The following is a 20,268-nucleotide window of genomic DNA, read 5'->3' on the forward strand; positions in this document are numbered from 1 at the left end:
GTCCTCAATTCCTATGCCGGCTTGGACGCGGTGATCTCGGCGTCTTTACTCTGCCGCCATCTTCCGGAAGTCCTCTTTTTTTTTTAAGATCTAATTTTATAACCTCCTTTTTGCTTTATCTGCACCAAACTTATAATTTGGGAGAGGACTAGATTTCTCCAATACTTACAGTCCCTTTTCAAAGGATAAATTCAAGAAGCAATCGAATATGAATATCAAAACTGTAGATATTCATAGACAAAAATCTACTTTTTTTCTCTTGGGAAATGCCCACTGAAGGCTCTCCCTCATCTCTGCAGTGGTCTTACTTTCACACACTGGTTTCATTCTGTTCCCAGAGCACCTTTGTAAATCTCTCCAAATAGAGGAACTTAGGAGAGTGCAATTTGAATGTCCTCCAGAGGAGCCTGTCAAAGCAAATGTGGGTCACGTTTGCATTCAGTCCTCACAATATTACAGGAGTAGCAAAGCTATGGTACTATATCGCAATGTTTCTAAACTGATTAGCCAGAACTGAGGATCAGCTTGATGCCAATGCTTTACATGCATTGCCAGTCTAAACAAGTACCTTTTCAGGTTCATCCATCACAATTTATGATACATTAAGCTAAATCTAATGTTCTCTCAGGCTGGTGTTAGGGGATTTTCAACATTCAGGCTAAAAAATTGCATTTGAGGAAAGGGATTTCTATTCTCTTCTTACATAGTTTCTTTAGTTCTGGAGAGTCTTGTTATGTCTATTGGATCCTGTTATACTCTGGTACTAATCAGATTGATTTTAAGCATTTGAAATCTTAACTGGTAGCAGGAAATGACTTTAAATTAACATTGCATGAACTACTATAAATTGTTCACTGAAAAAGAGAGTGTTTAATTATAAACGAAGGAACCTGCTTCCCAGTTGATTAACTATATTAAACACTTTATATTTTCAAAGCTCTACACTACTGCTAATAAGCTATTTCTCACAATGGGTCTCAGAGGGAGCCTAATACTATCACCACCTATTTTTATAAATGATGCACTTGACCCATAAAAATTAGATTGCCCACATTGGGCCACATAGAAATGAAAAATTTGATCTTACTTTCAAGTTCTTAATGCACCTGTATCTAGTTTACAGAGATATGCTCTTAATTTTCTCAGCAGTCAAAGAAAGTTAGGATATCAAATAAATTTAACTGCCCTTGTTATTATAGATAGATGCACAAACATACATAAGCATTTTTCACCTTAGAACTTTTCTGTTTTATATGCAAAACCAGATTTTTTTTTTTGGATGAAAGAACACAAACTCAAAAAAATGACTTTGAGTAAAGCAATCCATGCTACTTTGATTTTCTTGACTTTAATTCACTTTACAAACTTGTGCCGTTTTCCTTCTTTAGAATCTGTGTCATTAGAAGATTAATGTAATTGACTTTGACCAATTTGTAGAATTGTCTGTTACTGCGATCAACAAATATTTTTGACAGTGAGCTATTTCTTAAATAAATTATACTGTTTTCAGTCAAATAGTAAAGATATATCATATTTGAACTTAATGACAATTAGATTTATAATTTTAATATTTTTCCTTATTGACAATAAGGTTTATAATTTTTTTAAAGATTTACTTGTGCATACAGAACTGGGATACAGGCCAGAGGCTCAGGGGCAGTGAGAGGCTTCACCAGAGACAGAGTGGGGAGCAGAACAGGCAGACCGACAAAGTACACTGCTGAGGGGAGCAGCAGGCAGGTCAGGAGAAGTCTGCCACGCCATGTGGTCAACTCCTGGCAGGCGGGAATTGAACTCAGCGGAATTGGCTTAAGCTTCTTAGTGCTGTGCTTTAAGCCACTGCACCACCAGGGAGGGCCAGGTTTATAATTTTTAATATTTTCCTTAAATACATTTTATTTATTTATTTATTTTTGTGTAGACCAACTGGAGGGTAGGCTGAAGGGGTGTGGTAGTGGGGAATGGAAGTAGATTTATTGAAATACACTGCTAAGGTGAGCTACAGGCAAGACAGGAGAAGTCTGCAGGGCCAGATGAGGGTTAGCTCCCTGTTGGGGAGTCGAACTCAGGCTATAGTGATGATGGCACTGAGACTTAACCTTTAGGCCACCCGGTAGGCCCTACTTTGGAATTGAAAAGTTATTTTGCATGAATAAAAAAGTTGTAAATTATAATATAGAAAATTTTAGGTAGTCATGATTTCATGACTTTTTATCAGTGTTTTTTGAATTGTCTAGTGGTCTAAGTCTAATTTGTCTCAAGAGTTTGTTGTTTTCTCAGTCAATTATTGTTTTAAATATGTCACTATGCAAAGAACATAGCTGAATACAATATTATCTAGTATATTAGTGGTAATTCCTGAAATAGCATTGTATTGTATTTATCAGTGTGAATTTTGTTGTTTGCTTGTGGCAACCAAGACATAAATTTGAGATGAAATATATCATAATATGTATCATATGAAGATTTTAATAAATTAATATATAGATATGTTAGCTATTAGAATTTTGAATTGTTATGGTTTTTATTTCAATTTATCATTTTCCTATAGAAGCATAATAAGGAAATTATTACCAAATGAAAGGAAATTTTCATTTAAATTGTATAGTGCTAACAAAAGTAAACGTTCCTATAAATGTCTTTAAGATAAAGAAAAAGAGGCAATATTTAACATATCTATTTATTTCTTCTCACTAAAATATAAATGAGAAAACAGATACAAACATTTGTCAACTAATGAGTAAAGAAAAGTAAAAGCAAAATAAAATAGAAAAAAAAATAATCTTTAAAGTTTTCCTACAAGGTTCTACATATTGTAATGGTTTCATATGACCTTTACTGGTTTGAGGTTAATCAGGTTCAATTTGGTACATTGACTCAAAATGCATTTAGAAGCCTCTAATATCTATGACTTCTCTAAAATGATGTACATTTTGCTTATCATATATTTAGGTTGAATAGGAAAAGCAAATCATCAGTATTTTTTTCTGAACATGTTTATTTGTATTTGCTATATTTCATCATATAGGAGTGGTACTGGTATGGGAAAAATAAATGGGTAACATGTTGATAAAGAGAAAAATATATGTATAAATGAACTACTGTCTTTAAAACAAGCTAACATTTTCATACCAGTTTCATGGTATCATTCATTCAAAGTGCAGAACTCAAATCCTTTGGATGCCAACAGATGCTTTCACTACAGCCTCTGGTAGCCATCACTACCGACCCAGCCTGTGAGAGCAACACTGACCTCACACCCAGAAAACACTGCTGTTAGAACACAAACAGAGCATGTTTTCCAAGCCATCTGCTGAGGGGTTCTTTTAGCCATCTGTATTCGACAGCCAGCAAACAGTTTCAACTGGAAGTATCTATCAGTGGTAGATTAGAGCAGTCAGACCAAATATTCTGGAGAAAAAAAAAAAAATCTTGTTCAATTGTAGTTATTTATATATATATATGAAAATGCTTCCTGGCCCTCCCCTGTGCGTAACAGGTTAGGACACAGCACTGCAAGCTGACTGCAGTCACTGCAGTGAGAGTTCGATCCATGACAAGGGAGCTGACCCACATGGCGTGGCAGACCTCTCCTGTCTTGCCCACTGCGCTTCTCAGCAGTGTGCTTTGTTGATCTGCCTGTTCTGCTCCCTACTCTGTCTCTGGTGAATTGTCTCACCACCCCTAGACCTCTGGTCTGTACCCCAGTTCCATATGCATAAATAAATGAATATTAAAAAAAAAAAAAAAAAGCAAATGCTTCCTGGATAGAAACTGACTCTATCTTACCAAAGGAGTTCTGGTCAGCATGTAGATGCAGCCTTAAATGAATATCCTTTAATGTGAAATGTGTGCAATATTTGAGGGATTTTATCTTTAAAATAATGTTATAATTACAGTATGACATAGGTAGAGAACTGAGCAATACAGTTCAAATGATTTCTTTTAACTCTAATAGATTAGAATTTTATATAAACAAGCTATATCATTTTCAGAATTCAGTGCTAACAATTTTTACATATTATATAGAGAGTGAAAATATTTTTTTATATTACTGAAAATATTACTCAATGTATAAAAATCTGTGTTCAGAGTCTATAGTGACTTGGATCTTTATGTATTTCTCAGTTACTTATAAGAAGTTTATTGACGTATACATTACTTGAAACTAACAAAGAAGCATAAATGTATTTTATTTTAATGCAGACCAAATATGATTACTTGGAATGAATGAATTCTTAAAATTATAAAAGTAATACTAATAACTATGGAATTTTTATGTTTTAGCATTAAAAAAAGGACGATTTTGGATCACACCAGATCCTTATCACAAAGATGACAACATCCAGATCGGGCGTGAGGTGAAAATATCTTGCCAAGTAGAAGCTGTTCCTTCTGAGGAGCTAACATTTAGTTGGTTTAAAAATGGTCGTCCCTTAAGAAGTTCTGAGAGGATGGTTATAACACAGACTGATCCAGACATCTCCCCAGGAACGACCAATTTGGACATCATTGATTTAAAATTCACGGATTTTGGGACATACACATGCGTAGCATCTCTGAAGGGAGGAGGAATATCTGATATCAGTATTGATGTTAACATATCCAGCAGCACAGGTAAGAAGTATATTTATGATGCAAAAGATGTTCATATTTAAGATAATTACATTTAGATAACACAGTAGTTCTAAAGAACATTAAAAACTTTCTTACTTTGAAAAAGTTTAAAACCAAAAATCTTAATATTCTGAATGTCCAGTAATATCACATTAAGATACATCGTTACTTCTCTTGATTTAAATTGAGTTGGGTATTTACAGAAACAATACAAAGAAAATCAACAGTATTGATTATGAAAAATATAGACTCTAGGTTAATATTAATAGATTTGAGCTCCCTTCTGAACCTAATTATATTAATTAATAAAGTTAAATGACAGATATCTGAGAGTTAGGACAATTTTCTGAAATTTTAAGCAAACAGAAACTATTTAGCCCGAAAGAATCTGCTGAGAGATTATAAAATATATAGGAAATGTGTTTCCCACCCACAATAAAACCAATGATAAATGTACTGAAATATGTGACTTTTTGAGCAAACATATGGTAGGATCTCTTCACAATGAGGATAGTTAAATACAAAAATAAATTGCAATCAAACTCCTTTTAATGTTAAACAGGAAAATATGCTAGTAATTTCTGCCTGATTAAATGTGCATCTCTACATGTGGAAAATTTCAGGTGTTTTAATGTAGAAAGACATATTTGCTTAACTCTTAAAATATTTTAAAATAAAGTACTATGATTCTATGCATTGCAAACAGTATGCATCTGGAGAACTTCAAAGTAGCGTTATTTATTTTGCCAACTTGTTACTATGTTGAATTTTAATTTTATATAATCCTAGAGTGAAAGTGTTGAAAATATCCTCTCTTTTTAGGGCATTTTAATAGTTGACTTTTCCTTTTCAGTCAGGCAGCATTTCGATCTTGTACATTAATATATTGATCTGTACTTTGTGTCTTCTCATGATTCCAAATTGTGATGAACACCTGATTGATTTTTACTCCTTATGGGACGTGGGCTCATAGATCCATACTTCAGTCTGAATAATTGTGCTTACTTTTCAACATTCTGCACTATTTCTAAGGGATGTGCCATTTTGAAGCAGCTACCATTAATGTCACAGGATGTTAGGTCGATGCAATTGTATTTGGACAGATGTCCATTCTAGCAAAATATAGGTTAGTTTACCTAACTCATATTTGAAAACTGGTGCTAGCATTAAGGTATGGGAAGTTTTAGGCTATCTAATGGAAAATTGTTGATGTGCTTAACCGTTCATTAATTGGTTATGCATTCACCCAGTCTGCTCTGTCGATTGCCTGCTTCGTGTGCCAGGTGATAGACACTGTGCAAGGTGACATCCACACATGGTGTTTCCTGTAAAAGTAAGAACAACTTTGTAAGACTGAGGAACACTTGTCCTTTTAAATAAGGGACCATTTTATAAAACTGGTCTACGTGTATAATAACCTTGGCTTTTTTTTTTCTTCTGATTTTGTTTGCTTGTTCTTCATTTATAACCAGTAATAATATTAACCCAGATCCAGATAATCATTGTTCCTATCTAAATGAACTGGTTTGATGGGGACCCAATTCATATATTATTAAATTTGGGTAAAAGAGGGAGCACACAATGAAGAAGGAAAAAGAAGTGTTCTATCATCACTCACAAAATGAGTATTTACACTCTTTTTAAATATGCAGGTTATGTTGTCTTTTGAAAACCATGTATTGTAACGAACAGAGTGGATAGCCAGCTATTGATTCATCATAAATACAAAAAGGGAAAATGTCAAGACCTTATGAGAAAAAAAAGACAATAGTCAATAAATACATTGTAATAATAATTGAAATAATCACAGTTCTTAATTGTTATCATTGTTCCCAGTTACAAAGGTAAACAATTCCACAGAAAGGAGGTATATTAAATTATCTTCCTAAAAACTCCCTTTTGCTCTCTGCCACCTACCATAGACACATTTGCTCCCAAGAATAGAAATTTCATGAAGTCTATGTTGTGTATTGTTCTTTGCTGTAATCTCGGTTTCTAGAACAATACATGCTCTATAATAAATGTTCAATAAATAATCCTTAAATAAATATAGGATGTAATTTATACGTATAGCTTTCCTTTTTGGTTCTGTTTCCTCACATTGCTTCTTTAATGTAGACACTTGGTGTTTCTCTTCCTGCTGTCTTACAATTCTGTATTGACTTTAAGAAAATTTTAACCCAAAGACCAATTTATACGATGGTTTAATATGTATCACTCCTATGGGCAGGGGTGGTACCATGGTCTCTGATGTCCTCTGAAAACAAAAATGTGTTTCCCTTGTTCAGAATTCACAAGAATTTCAAGATGTTTTTTTTTTAAAGATTTATTTATTCATACAGAACTGGGGTACAGGCCAGAGATGCGGAGGGTGGGAGTATTCACCAGAGACAGAGTGGGGAGCAGAACAGGCAGATGGACGAAGTACACTGCTGAGGGGAGCAGTGGGCGGGGTCAGGAGAGGTCTGCCACGCCATGTGGATCTCCTCCAGGGCAGGCAGGGATCGAACTCATGCACAATTGTCTTAAGCTTCTTAGTGCTGTGCTTTAACCCACTGCGCCACCAGAGAGGGGTAAGACCAGAATTTTAAGCCATGTGCAAGGCCATCCTAATCAAGGCTGCACAGGTGGCATTCTTATCTGGCTGCCCTGTAGAGGAGGTTTTATTTTGCTAAATAACTCTGGAGAAGGTTTTAGCCAAAAAAACAATTCACAAAGTAGAAATACATATTATGTCTTCATGATGAAACTGGCATTGATTTCCATTGTGCTTACAGTCAAATAGAATACCAGACTACAGTATAAAGATCAGTAGATATGAGGTGGTGTGATTCAATTGATAGCAATGACATCAATAAAAATGATCTTTATCCCCACATAGTAAAAGGCTATACTTAAATGGTTCTGTTTGAAGAAATAATGCAATATTCCTGGCTATAGAGTTTGAACAGTAAGAATGAATAAGCTATAGCATGAAGAGAAATCTTGGACTATATTCCATATAATATACAGAGGAAATTCCCACAAATTGGGAGTTGAAGATAAGAAGGAATCTTCTATTAAGACATGATAAATATAGAGGCCTCTAATACTCTGAGTTTGTTAGCTACTTTTTTTTTTTATTATTTTAGTGTACTTAACTTGACCAAGTAGGCAGTGATTTTCTTTCATGTCAAACATTTTTTATGTTAAATATAATCTTTTTAGGGCAATATTTTCATATTTTCTAAACATTTCTGAGCCTTTAGTTTTGCATAGAAAATCAAACTTGAATCCTAAATTTTTTATATGTTTTTATAGTGTGATTTGAAACTTGATTAGGTGAAGAAGAGGCAATACATTTCTGCCCAGTACTATAAGAAGAAAATTGATTAAAATGACAGAATTACATTTCTAAATATATTTTTGAGGATTTTAAAAATTTAAATATAAATTACCCAAGGAAGGAAAAATCATAGTTTACAAAATTACTAATATATAAGAAAATTAGTTGATTTTTAAAAAAGGCTACATGTATTTTTAGAGAAGCTTCATGAATTTTGGAGTTTACCTCATACATTTGGCATAACAAACAATTATGATATTTATGGTAATAGGTTACTTATCATTTTCATATAAATTTAATATTAGGGGCTCCTCCCTGGTGGCTCAAGGGGTTTATGACACAGCACTGCAAGCTGGCCTGAACCTCTTCAGTGTGAGTTCAATCCCCAGCCCCAGGAAAGTAGACCTTTCCTGACCAGCCCACTGCTCCCCTCAGCAGAGTACTTCATTGATCTGCCTCTTCTGCTCCCCACTCTTTCTCTGTTGAATCTTATCATCACCCCTGCACCTCTGGCCTGCACCCCAGTTCTGTATGTATAAATAAATATTTTTTTTTTACAAATTCAACATGAGACACATTTTTCATTCTGATTTGTTGAATATTTTTTGTCAATTTAAAATTTGTTTTGAATACATATTTCTTTAACTGTGTCATTGCCCTTTGCTGGATTTTATCCACATAGTGACAGTCAAAGGGCTTTGTCCTTAAAATGAACCAGACAGATGGATTAGAAATTAGACAAAATATATATTAGGTTGAATGTTATACTTAATGTTTAATGAGACTTACATAGGGATTGTGAATGCTTTTGTCAATGTGGTTACAGAAAGTTTCACAGAAAAATTACATTTCAATTCAAGCTTGATGTAGGTAGAATTTTGTCAGTGATCGTGAAAAAAGGTACAACTCACAGAACATACAGGTTAAAGAAAGTCTCAAAATCACATTGTGTTTTCTGTAGGATCAATATTACTTGACAATATAAGCATGTTACATTGGTTTATTTTAATTTCATTATTTTTACTGCCAAAGCTATATTTTATATTGCTAGACTACAGATAACCATAAGTAGCATATAGCACTTTTTGTAAATTTATCATTTAAATTAAGTATTTTTAATTGGTACAGTTCACTATAAAGTGAAAATCTTATACTTACTGATTGGAAAATTCATGTGAATTTTGACAACAGCTAAAATCAACCTTTCAACTATTATTACTTGGTTACTTATTTGCATGAAAATAATTGCTGTAATAGATTTTTAGTTTTCAGAAGGCTTGCTCAAAAATATTCTATTGCCTCTACTGGTTCCCAAAGTAAAGTTCTTGGGTATTCATTAGCTTGCATGCATTTCTTTTCATGATCTGATAAAGTTGCAGTTTTATACTCAGAATCAACGCATGACTAGGAAATATAATTGAGACTGGTGTTCTATGAAATTCCATGGTGAGACACTCGGTGGACAAAAATACAGAAAACTCACTACAATTTTGCTGATATTTTCTTCCAATTTAGAGCACATAAGCATTTTTTGTAACAAAATAGAACTATATTAAGAGGATTAAATCAGGGCTAGCTTCAGAAGCATTGATATACAGATATGACATTGTGAAAATTAGTTTAGAATTTTTGTTTTAACTATGTACCTGACTTGTTTCATAATTATGCTAGTTAACAAGCATTCACAGCTGTGCAATGGAAGTTTTTGATAGTGTATAACTGGTACACAATTAATATAAATAGCTAATGATCAGGAAGGCAAACGGAAAATTATCAAGTGATAGAGAAAAATATACAGCAGTCTTTGCTAATAGAAAAAACTTGAGAATTGCTCATGAATATTATCTGAATGTCAGCTGACCTCTTTCATCTTTGGTTTTCTTCTCTACCCATTATAACTGAATTTTTCTTAAGAAAGTGTTTGAGGAAAAAGAATGGGGGATGGATGGGTCGGGGAAAGGACCATAAGAGAGTCTTCAGATTGTCATGAAAGTGGGGAAAGAACTACTTAATATCTGCTCACTGTGTTCTGAATACCATTTATAACTATACATAAAGGGATACAGTACCTATTGGATTTTAAATAACTTAATATATCGGATCTGTTCTAATCTAATGACTACTAAAAATTCTTAGCTTCATAATTTGCATTTAAAATTATAACTAACAATAATTTACTAGTCAAAGAAAGACTTCTGACAAATATATTCATTAAGTGATGAAGAATAAATGTCTCCATCAAACTTAAAATTAAGAATGAAATTAAATTAGGTATGTTATTTAGAGTTTAATTATCAGGACTTATTTTAGATCTTTTGACTACAAAGGAAAATAGTGATGTTAGAAGTGGTATTATATGCAGTACTTCTGTAATTACAATATTTCAGAATTTGATGTTTTTTAGAAGAGATTACCAATCTAACATTGTCAGGAACAGAAAAATAGAAGTAGCCTGGAGAATCAATCCCTAGACTGGTAGTTTCATGACGGTTTTACTCTATGGAAGCAGAAAAACCTAGAATCCTACATTTTATGATATCAGATAGAATACTATTACACTGACTTTAATTTGTAGTTTCCAGGTTTTATTTTACACTTTGGAGTTTCTTAAATAAAAATTATTCCTTTTAAGATTTCCAAGAAAGAAATTAATGTAAACCCCTCTCTCTATTCCTGAATCAGTTTAAAAGTAAATACATTCTAATATTAAAAAGACCCTGTTAATTTCTGTAAACTTAAATATTGATCCTTTATTGTGGAATATCAGTGAGAACTAGAAACAGATTAAGTAAATTTAGAAAAATCATTAAAATTGAAAATTTTGAGGGCACACTTTGAGGATAATTAGAATTCTGTATTTTTGTAAACAAAAATTAAATGTCCCTAAATATATATTTTGTAAAAAGTTTTAAAAAATTATAAACATCACAATTATAGGTATAGATATATATATATATATATATATATATTACATCATTTTGCACTTTTTTTTTTCTATCTCGATTGTAATCCCCACGGGTTTCCCATCACCAAATCACCCGTGTGCCACCACCATAGTCCCGTGCATTTCCCTCCTTTCCCCCCCACCCCCGTTTTTGATCCCATTCCCCACTCCACCCCCACAAAATGTCTCTGGTATATGGTTGTTCATTATTTTTGTTATTTTCTCGCCTGGTCCATTATACTCCTGCTTTGAGTGAAACCATCCGGTATTTTTCTTTCTCTTTCTGGCTTATCTCCTAAGCATGATCTTTTCCAGCTCCATCCAAGTTGCTGCAAAAGACATGTGTTTCTCTTTTTGGTTGCTGAGTAATATTCCATTGTATATGTGCACCACATCTTTTTTATCCAGTCATCTACTTTGGGGCATTTGGGCTGCTTCCATGTTTTCCCAATTGTAAATAAAGCAGCAATAAACATGGGGGTACAAGTATCTTTTTCAATCAGTGTTTTTGTGTCTTTTGGGTAGATACCTATAGATATATTTTTTAATACTAAGGAAGAAAATGGTATTATTTAGTACCATTCATTTTCTAGAGACAAAAATAGGGCCCATAAACTTGTCACTTTCTGTCTCTACATCCTGATTCAAATGAATAATACCGCTCCAAATATAGAATAAGGGCTTAGAACATACTATAAAATATCACCTTCATTGAATGGATATATTGTCCTTTACGTAATCTGAGGTGGTTCTGATATTTACCTAATTTTGTTAGTTAAGCAAGGTTTTTGTATCAAAGTTGCACTATAAGCAGCTGCTAACATATCCTAAAAGCAATTCTGATAACATTCTTATTGAATCATGAGAATGTGACCACATCCTCTATGGCTGATGTCACAAAGTAGCCTCCCCACTTTGAGGGCCCAACTGGTAAAACCGGTAAACTGGTAAATTTTTAGACCCGGTTTGCCAACCTCATAGCCATTCAACAACTTAGATTAGCTTAACTGAGACAAACAGCTTGAATACTATTTCACCGAGCAAGATCAATTTCCACATCAGCTACTTTAAAAACCTTCTAGTGCAGCTTCATATACGGATATTTTTTTCTTGTTGTAGCTTCCTGAGCAGAATGGATCCAGGGTTTAGGTCTTTGAAATTCTACTTAACCATATATGCACTGTATATCTTAAGTATTGATAGTAACTTTAAGATATGCATTAAAACATAGCATACAAATGCAGATAACATTTCTTCGGTGATTTTTTTAAATTAAAGTAGTACAACAAAGACACAAAGATGCATAAATTTTAATTATGTAGTTTAGTGAACATGCATGCCTAGCCATAACCACTTTAAGAAACAAAGCAATGCCATATCTGAAGTATTCAAAAATAAGTTCTAGACCATACTATACAGAATTTCTCTATCAAAAAAAGATTGAGATGTTTAGAGCATTTATTATATCTTAGCAGCTGAAATAAAATTGGTATTGAGACCTTCTTCATTGAATCCTCAGATGTCATTTAATGTAGGTATTGTGATTATACCCATTTTACAGAAGTAAAACTTGACCTTCAGAAAACATAAGTAGTTTGGGTAGGCCTCATCTTTAGTAAGTGGTGAAGTAAGAATCGAACATAGGTCAAATCTGGCATCAGAACAAGGTTATTTTATATAAAACATGCCTTCTTTATGGAATGTACTCAAATGATAAGATTTCAGAGTCCAGAGATGTCCTGTGAAGAATATATTTTTGATGAGTGAATCCATTAAGAAACCTTAAATCACATTGTATCTGTCTTCTTACCTCTTTGGCTAAGGAATTGGAGCCTGGGACCCATTAGTTGAGAGCCTTGGAGACAACTTAGGATAAAGACGGAAAGCTTTAGGAAAGAGGATATGACAGTGATTTGCAGGGGAATGAAGAGTTGAGCACAGCAGACTCCTCTCAAGCACATAACTGGGAAATCATTCAGAATTTTCCAAATTTTAAGAATATTCTATACCCAGATAAAAAAAGATGTGAAACAAGTAGCCTATCATTGTATTAAAAAACAATAGTTTCTCTTCACAATATGAAATATACTAGTAGTTTAAATATGTGAAGTAGAAATAAAATGACAGGCCACTCAAGTTTCTGTTTCTAAGTGGCATGAAGTATGAACTACAGTGCACTGTAAATGGAGCACAAATAGTCTACTTTGACCAAGTCTGTTTCAATAATATAATTCTAGAAAGAATATATTGAGCCAATATTTAAACAGAAATATCCTTGCTTAGGAATAAAATGCTATGTTAAATCATTTTAATAAAATGCTAACCGCTACTTTTAGCTCAGAGTGAGTCATATATCATTTAAATCAATAACATTATTTGAGTTTTTATGTGGTTTAACAATTAGTCCTATATTTTTATTGTATTCTATACTACAGACTGGCAGAATGTATCATAAAATGCAATCATGTAGTGGTAGAATATTCATATATAATGTCTATTTTTTAATTGACCATTTAGGTATCTATTAAGGAATCTGTTAATTCAACCTTACTAACTCTAAAGAACATGTAGGCCTGGCATGTTGATGGAACATTGTGCTCACTGTTTTAGTTTACTTTTCATAAGGCATGAAAGAACTCATTTTTATGTCGAAATGTTTATTAAAATGGGCAGTGTCTATTTCCCCAGGATGAGTCATGTCAGCAGTACACAATCGGTAGTAAAATTAGAGAATTTGTAAACCACAAGCATTGTCCAGACTGTTATTAACAGAGGTCTGCGAGGGTCACATGGGTCTTACAAGGAGACAAATGCTCTTTTTATTATAAAAGTAAATTGATTTTTCTGGCCATTCTGCATTGAAGAGCTTACCACTGTGAGCAACAGTTGCACTAGAAAGTAAAAATGAATTGTGGATTGCTTTAAAGCATCTTTATTTTGCTATGCTCATGTAAAACATATTTGATATATAATTTAGAGCTTATCCACCTTTTAATTTATTATTATTTTATCCACAGGAAAGCAATCACATAATTAGCTTAATCAGACAGCTCCTTTTTACTTACCAGTCCTGGTTTTCATGGCAACCCCCTGACCTTTGTGAAAATGGAACGTGCTGATATTTTGTCACCCTCATAAAGGAGGAACAAATGTATTTAGGAATGTCCAAGCCTCATTACTTTGTAGAAATAGAATGAGAGCTGGGATGTTAGTATTATGTGACATGTTATGGTAATAACCAACATATAGTTCATATGATTATGCCTAATAGCAAACAAATGCAACCTTCTTTCCTTGGATGGCACTTGGGATGCCTCTGACTATTCAGATTGAAAATATAATATTCTGAGTTTTCCAAAATGTTATTTATTTCAACTAATGTCTTCATCTGAAATGCATAAGTATTTCTGATGGCAATTATCTAATTTATACACACAAATATATCATTGTATATACTATACATTTTTGTTTATATTGAGATAGCTTACATAACTTATAAAATATTTGACCCTATGAGTACTCATGCTCACTACTTGAAACATCATAGCTATGAACAAAATAAGGTCATTTCCCTTCCCTTAATTTGGAAGTATTTGGATAACAACAAAATATATTCATTGATATCACACAATAAAGGAGACTGATGCTCTGTATTAAGTATTTACAATAAATCTGGTGCCCAAGATTTTATGTCAATTATATTGTTTAATCCTTGAAAACAAAAAAAAAGTGAAATAGATACAATTATGCTCTCTAAGTGTAAGCTGGGAGGCATGTTAGATGCTTTCTCAAGGTCACACAGCTAGTGGATTGCGACCTAGGATATAAATCTAGGCAACCAGACCTAGCCTTGCTCTTTACAAGTATATTACACAACTCATAGTACTTTGCAGTTCACAGGACACTCTAATGTGCATTGTACCATTTTATCCTTAAGTTCTTTTTATCAGCCTGAGGCCAAGTCAAATTTCTAATCTTAAACAACTCTTTCAAACATATCATGTCTATAAAAAGAGCTTTCTTATTTAAAAAGTAATTAAGAGCAATTATTACCTAATAAAAAGTATCCCTGTTTGTTTCCATAGTACGTATTATAGTATTTGAAGATAGCAAATGATATAATTTATTTCTCTTGCCCCTGTTTTAAGAATATATGCTTGGTGGCACAATGGATTAGAGCGCAGCACTGCTAGCTAGCCACAGCCGCTTCAGTGCAAGCTTGATCCCCACCCTAGAGGTGACCCAACCCACATGGCTGGGCAGACCTTTCCTGACCCACCCTCTGCACCACTCAGCAGTGTACTTCGTCCAACTGCCTGTTCTGTTCCCTACTCTGTCTCTGTTGAATCTTCTCACCATCCCGCTTCTCTGGCCTGTATGCATAAAATCTTTAAGAAAAAAAAGAATATTTGCTGATTGTGAGATTAAAACATCTATTAACAAGAATTGATAATACCTCCAGCATAGAGCTCAGAGTTAAGATATGGAGACTTTTTTTTTTTTTACATCCAGAATGATAACTATTAATTTTAAGGGATGGTGCATTTTTCCACATAAATGAATGTATTTGAATAAAATATGGAGCCATTTTTCGGCCCTCCCTAGTGGTGCAACAGGCTAAAACACAGCACTGAGAAGCTAAAGCTACTTCTGCATAAGTTTGATCCCCAGCCCCGGAGGTGACCCACATGGTGTGGCAGACCTCTCCTGACCCGCCTGCTGCTGCCCTCCGCAGTGTACTTCATCAGTTGGCCTGTTCTGCTCACAACTCTGTCTCTGGTGAATCCTCTCAGTGCTCTGCACCTCTGGCCTGTACGCCAGTTCGGTATACATAAGTAAATAAATCTTTAAAAATATATATATAAAACCATTTTTAAGGATGAGTAGACTGGTACACAAATATATCATGGAATACAAAATATGCAAGTACTTGAAGGTTTCTAAGCCTTTAAACCACCGTATTCTCCTGTTATATTTAGTTTGTTTGATATATTATTTAGACCGCAGTTTTGATTTTTTTATTATGCTTATTGAAGTAACACTAGTGTAAAGCACCTATATGTTTGAAAGGTACAGATCCATACCTTTACACGTATATGTATCATTATTGCTTATATCCAAATAACTATAGTTTTTCAGGATTACTCTGCATATTAAAAAATAAGAACAAAAATTAAATAGAATCTGATTAACCGTAGACAGTTAAAAAATAGGTCCTCCTATTTCCCAGCAAAGAGTTACAGATTATTTCTTCATCAAATGACTTAGCCATGCTGTGGTCGTTGAGTAATACCATCATTTATTTGAAGTTTTGACTTTTATAATACCTCCCTTTTTATTGTTGAAAAAAGCCAGTATTTCTTTTGCAGTCCATCTACTTTCCAGCATTCTCTGTCAAGTCCAGATTCCTAGCTTGCCAAAAATTTAAAGTGAGTCATTAGCAAGCACAATTACTCTGCTCCTGTTTTTTAAATTTAATTATTAATTTTCTTTTCTACATGTCAGCTTGATCAGTTATCAGCATTTGTTTGGATATTTTACTGTATGACAAACACATGGAATAATTGAAGAAAGGAAAGTTGAAACAGAAAAAATGTGTTATGTTTTTTAATCACTTCCCAAGCATAGACATACTGTAATGATTCTAGAAAATCTTTTATTAAAAGCTCAAGTTAAAAACCAAATTATATGAAGGTCATAATATAGTAAGATACCTGAAAACTAAACTTAACCAAATGCTCCTAAAATCACCTTAGCCTATGGTCTCCATCACTTATCTATTTATGAGGCAGCAAGAAAAGAACCTGTGTTTATTTGCACGGCCTTGTAGCTTTGTAGCAGGAAAAATGTGAATGCTTCTCAGAGAATGATTTCTATTTTGTTCTTTGATCTTACACTTTGTGTTCTATTGAATCCCTCAGAGACTATTCTTGTGCCATAGCAACACCTGCTGGGAAAGGGAAGTTGGAACAGCTACAACTGTTGCCTGCCAAATCTGTTTTCCTGATTGAATGGCACTGCATGTCCTCCATCTTCCAATGCTAAACTCTTCAGAGTTGCTAACCCCTAGATCCTGCCCCTGCCTCTCCCATGTGTTTTATACAACTAATAATACCATTGTAATCAGATTTGCTACGGTTCTAAAAAAAAAAAAAAAAAAAGCAGCATTGGGCAAATGTTTGTGTTTACATGTACATTTCCCCTTAAAAAGTCCAAGTGTGAATGCCATGTATTTTAGCCCCATGTTTGTTTTTTTGTTTTTTTTTTTAAAGATTTATTTATTTATTCATACAGAACTGGGGTACAGGCCAGAAATGCGGAGGGTGAGAGGATTCACCAGAGACAGAGTGGGGAGCAGAACAGGCAGATCGACGAAGTACACTGCTGAGGGGAGCAGCGGGCGGGTCAGGAGAGGTCTGCCACGCCATGTGGTCACCTCCGGGGCAGGCGGGAATTGAACTTATGCGGAAGCGGCTTTAGATTCTCAGTGCTGTGCTTTAACCCGCTGCGCCATCAGGGAGGGCCCGCCCCATGTTTGTTTTTAATGGGTGTATTTTTCCTCCTTTGTTGTTAAATTAGGAAACCATTGCCAGTTATGCTTTATAAGCATCTGCTTTATTGTAAGTGAGTCAGTAAAGAAAAAGTATGTGTGTCAATGTCCAAATAGGGTATCTTTTATTTACAGAAGGTGTTGAAATATATTTATGTTCACTCATAATATAGACAAAAGTGGCAGGCTTATCTGTTGGTATGAGGTGAGGACCTATCTAAAAATAAGTGTTTTATTCTTTGTCCACTAGAGTGTAGATAGTACACACCTTAGAGTGTGGGCTTACATGGGTGTTTTATTCTAGGGCCCACTAGTCTTTTCTTTATCACAGTGTGACAAATTACTCACCACTATCAAAAAAATGTCTCCAATATTTTACCTTCCCACATCATTGTGACCAAACTAATATCCACTAGAGTGCTTTGCACCTGTTGTTTTCTTTTATTAAAAATAGTAATGGTTCCTGTGTTTAAAAAAAAATAATTAAAATTCATATACTACTTTTATAATTAAGTCTCGGATAATCAAAAAGTGATTACTTACCAATAGTTTTCTTGCTTTGGTTACCTAGTAATCTCAACTTCTGCTCTGTCAGTCAATCAAGGATTTGTGAAGGGCCTCTAAAATACTTTAAAACATCACCTGATGTGAGTTACTTAAAAGATCAGGTAAATTTTGTTACATGTATAAGAGGGTAAACATTTTGCCAAGCTATATATAGAATAGACTATATATGTACTTATTCAGAGATGTGGAAGATAAATAAAAGATACTAAAATCAGAAAAGATGAAAGGGACAGGGAACTTAAGTTGGGCCTTAAAAGAATGGAAAATCATTGGTCAAGAATTATGAGTGCAAAGCCATTCCTGGGGGAAAGATAGGAAGGTAAACACTTGGTAATGACTCAAAGTATGGGTTAAGCAGATAAAAAGAGTAACCTCATTTGAATAGAGTGCCTCTCACAGAAGTATATGACTTAATAAGGTTTAACAAGTAAGATGGAAAACCAGAAATGGAAATTATTTTTGAAAGTGAAGAGCTACTGAAGGTATTTGAGTGGTGGGTTGATAAGACTTTTAAGACTATTGAAGTCAGATATGGCAACATCTTATAAGCAAAAAAAGATAATCAAGTAGATTTTAGTAATTAACTTTTGAGGGAGGAAGAGAATCCAGAAGGAAGTACAGCAATGTACTCTATAATAAATTATACAGTAGGTAACTTATTGTATAATGTTAAAATTATGGCTAAGAGAAATTCTGTATATTTCAAAAACATCTACAAAAAAATGCATGTGCTGTATATCCCATAATTCAAGAGACTAGCTCTTAGTGATTTTACAAATAACAATTGTTTCCAATATGTATCCATTGGGAGACTTTATTTTTTAGTGAGAAATGAGTTATGAAGTGTGGCTGCCTTTCATCAAATGCTATATGTTACCAATCATTCTGAAAAGAAATAAATAGCAACAGGTTCACTGATCCATGAGCATCTTAGATTTCTTTTATGGCCTTGAAATGTTTTCAAGCATGTTTCCCTATTTTTACATTGACATAACTATTAAGAAACTATGCCAAACTTAATAGTTCAAAAAGTATTCTGTGAATTGGATTGCAACTTTATTTTTAAGTTGCAATAAATTCTTGAGCTTGCCTTATATTGTTATCTGACTATTTTCCAAGAATCCAAAACACTCACATTCTTGTAAATTTTATTTTTAAAGTCATCTGTTTCCAATATCAGTGGTGTGTTCAAATCAGCTGTCAAGTATGTAATGATATTAGAGCATTTCTAGTATCGGTGCATAAGTATTTCTAGTGCATGCATACCTGATAATGTAGAGATTTAAAAATAGATTAATGACATTAGCCTCCCTTATATTGAATATACTATTTTTGATTGGAATTACAGCATGCTGTCAATTTTCCATAACCAGTGACATCCCATTGTTTGTTCTGAGAAGTCATTACTAATATGCCACTGATAATTGTTGCATTGCACACTATTTAGTTCTTTACTACTGTCTAAAAATTTTTTGTGATTTGTCTAAATCTCAAAATCTAAATATGTTCATATGCATGTTTTTTGCTTATGAGGGAATCTCTACTTTTCTAGTAAAAAAAAGAGAGAGAGAGAGATTGAAAACTGCTGGTGTGGAACCTGAGAAGGCCAAAAGTGTCACAGAATATCTTTTCTTTAAAATGTTGTGGCCTCAAATAAGGATGTTGTTGTTTGGCATCTGAAAGATAGAATATAAGGATCTTTAGTTGTATGTCTTTAGTTAAATTTTAAAATTTTATTTTTAGGTTTTTAAGGTTAAAAAATATAAACACAAAAAAGATTTAGTTCATTTGGATTAATTATATTTGTAAACTCAATATTTACTTGAATCCTGTTTTATTTACATATATTTAAATAGGTCTGGTCAGCAATGCAATTTTGGAATTCATAAATCTAGGAGTTTTCATAAACACACGTTTGTGAAGTTATTTAATTATTTATGTTAAAATATAGATTATATGTCCTGGTCTAGAGCATACATATGTATTATAAACTGTTCCCAAAATTTGGTAAAATTTAATTAGTTCCATATACTTATTTTATGATTCTTGAAAATATAAATATAATTGCAAATTTGGAGACTATTCTGTTTTTTTATATTAAAAGAGACATAGCTTTTGACTCAATATCTTCTATTAAAGCACTATATAAACACATATGAAATATGTATATATTTATACATTTTTATATATGTATATATTGTATACATATTTATACAAATATATACATAATATGTATATATTTATACATTTTAAATTAATAAGTGC

The 20,268-nt window shown here is 33.3% G+C and overlaps 1 protein-coding gene across 2 annotated transcripts in view; it reads left to right on the plus strand.

Moving 5' to 3' along the window:
• The window catches only part of MDGA2 (MAM domain containing glycosylphosphatidylinositol anchor 2), a 663,419-nt gene that overhangs the window by 508,822 nt on the left and 134,329 nt on the right, over window positions 1-20,268 (plus strand). For both annotated transcript variants that reach the window (XM_004681901.2, XM_012724471.1), the window contains one exon: window positions 4,288-4,617. In XM_004681901.2, the coding sequence (XP_004681958.1) occupies window positions 4,288-4,617 (330 nt within the window). The remainder of the gene's footprint in view (window positions 1-4,287; window positions 4,618-20,268) is intronic.

This window comes from Condylura cristata, unplaced genomic scaffold, assembly GCF_000260355.1.
Source record: "Condylura cristata isolate star-nosed mole 26May11 unplaced genomic scaffold, ConCri1.0 scaffold00013, whole genome shotgun sequence".
NCBI lineage: Eukaryota > Metazoa > Chordata > Mammalia > Eulipotyphla > Talpidae > Condylura > Condylura cristata.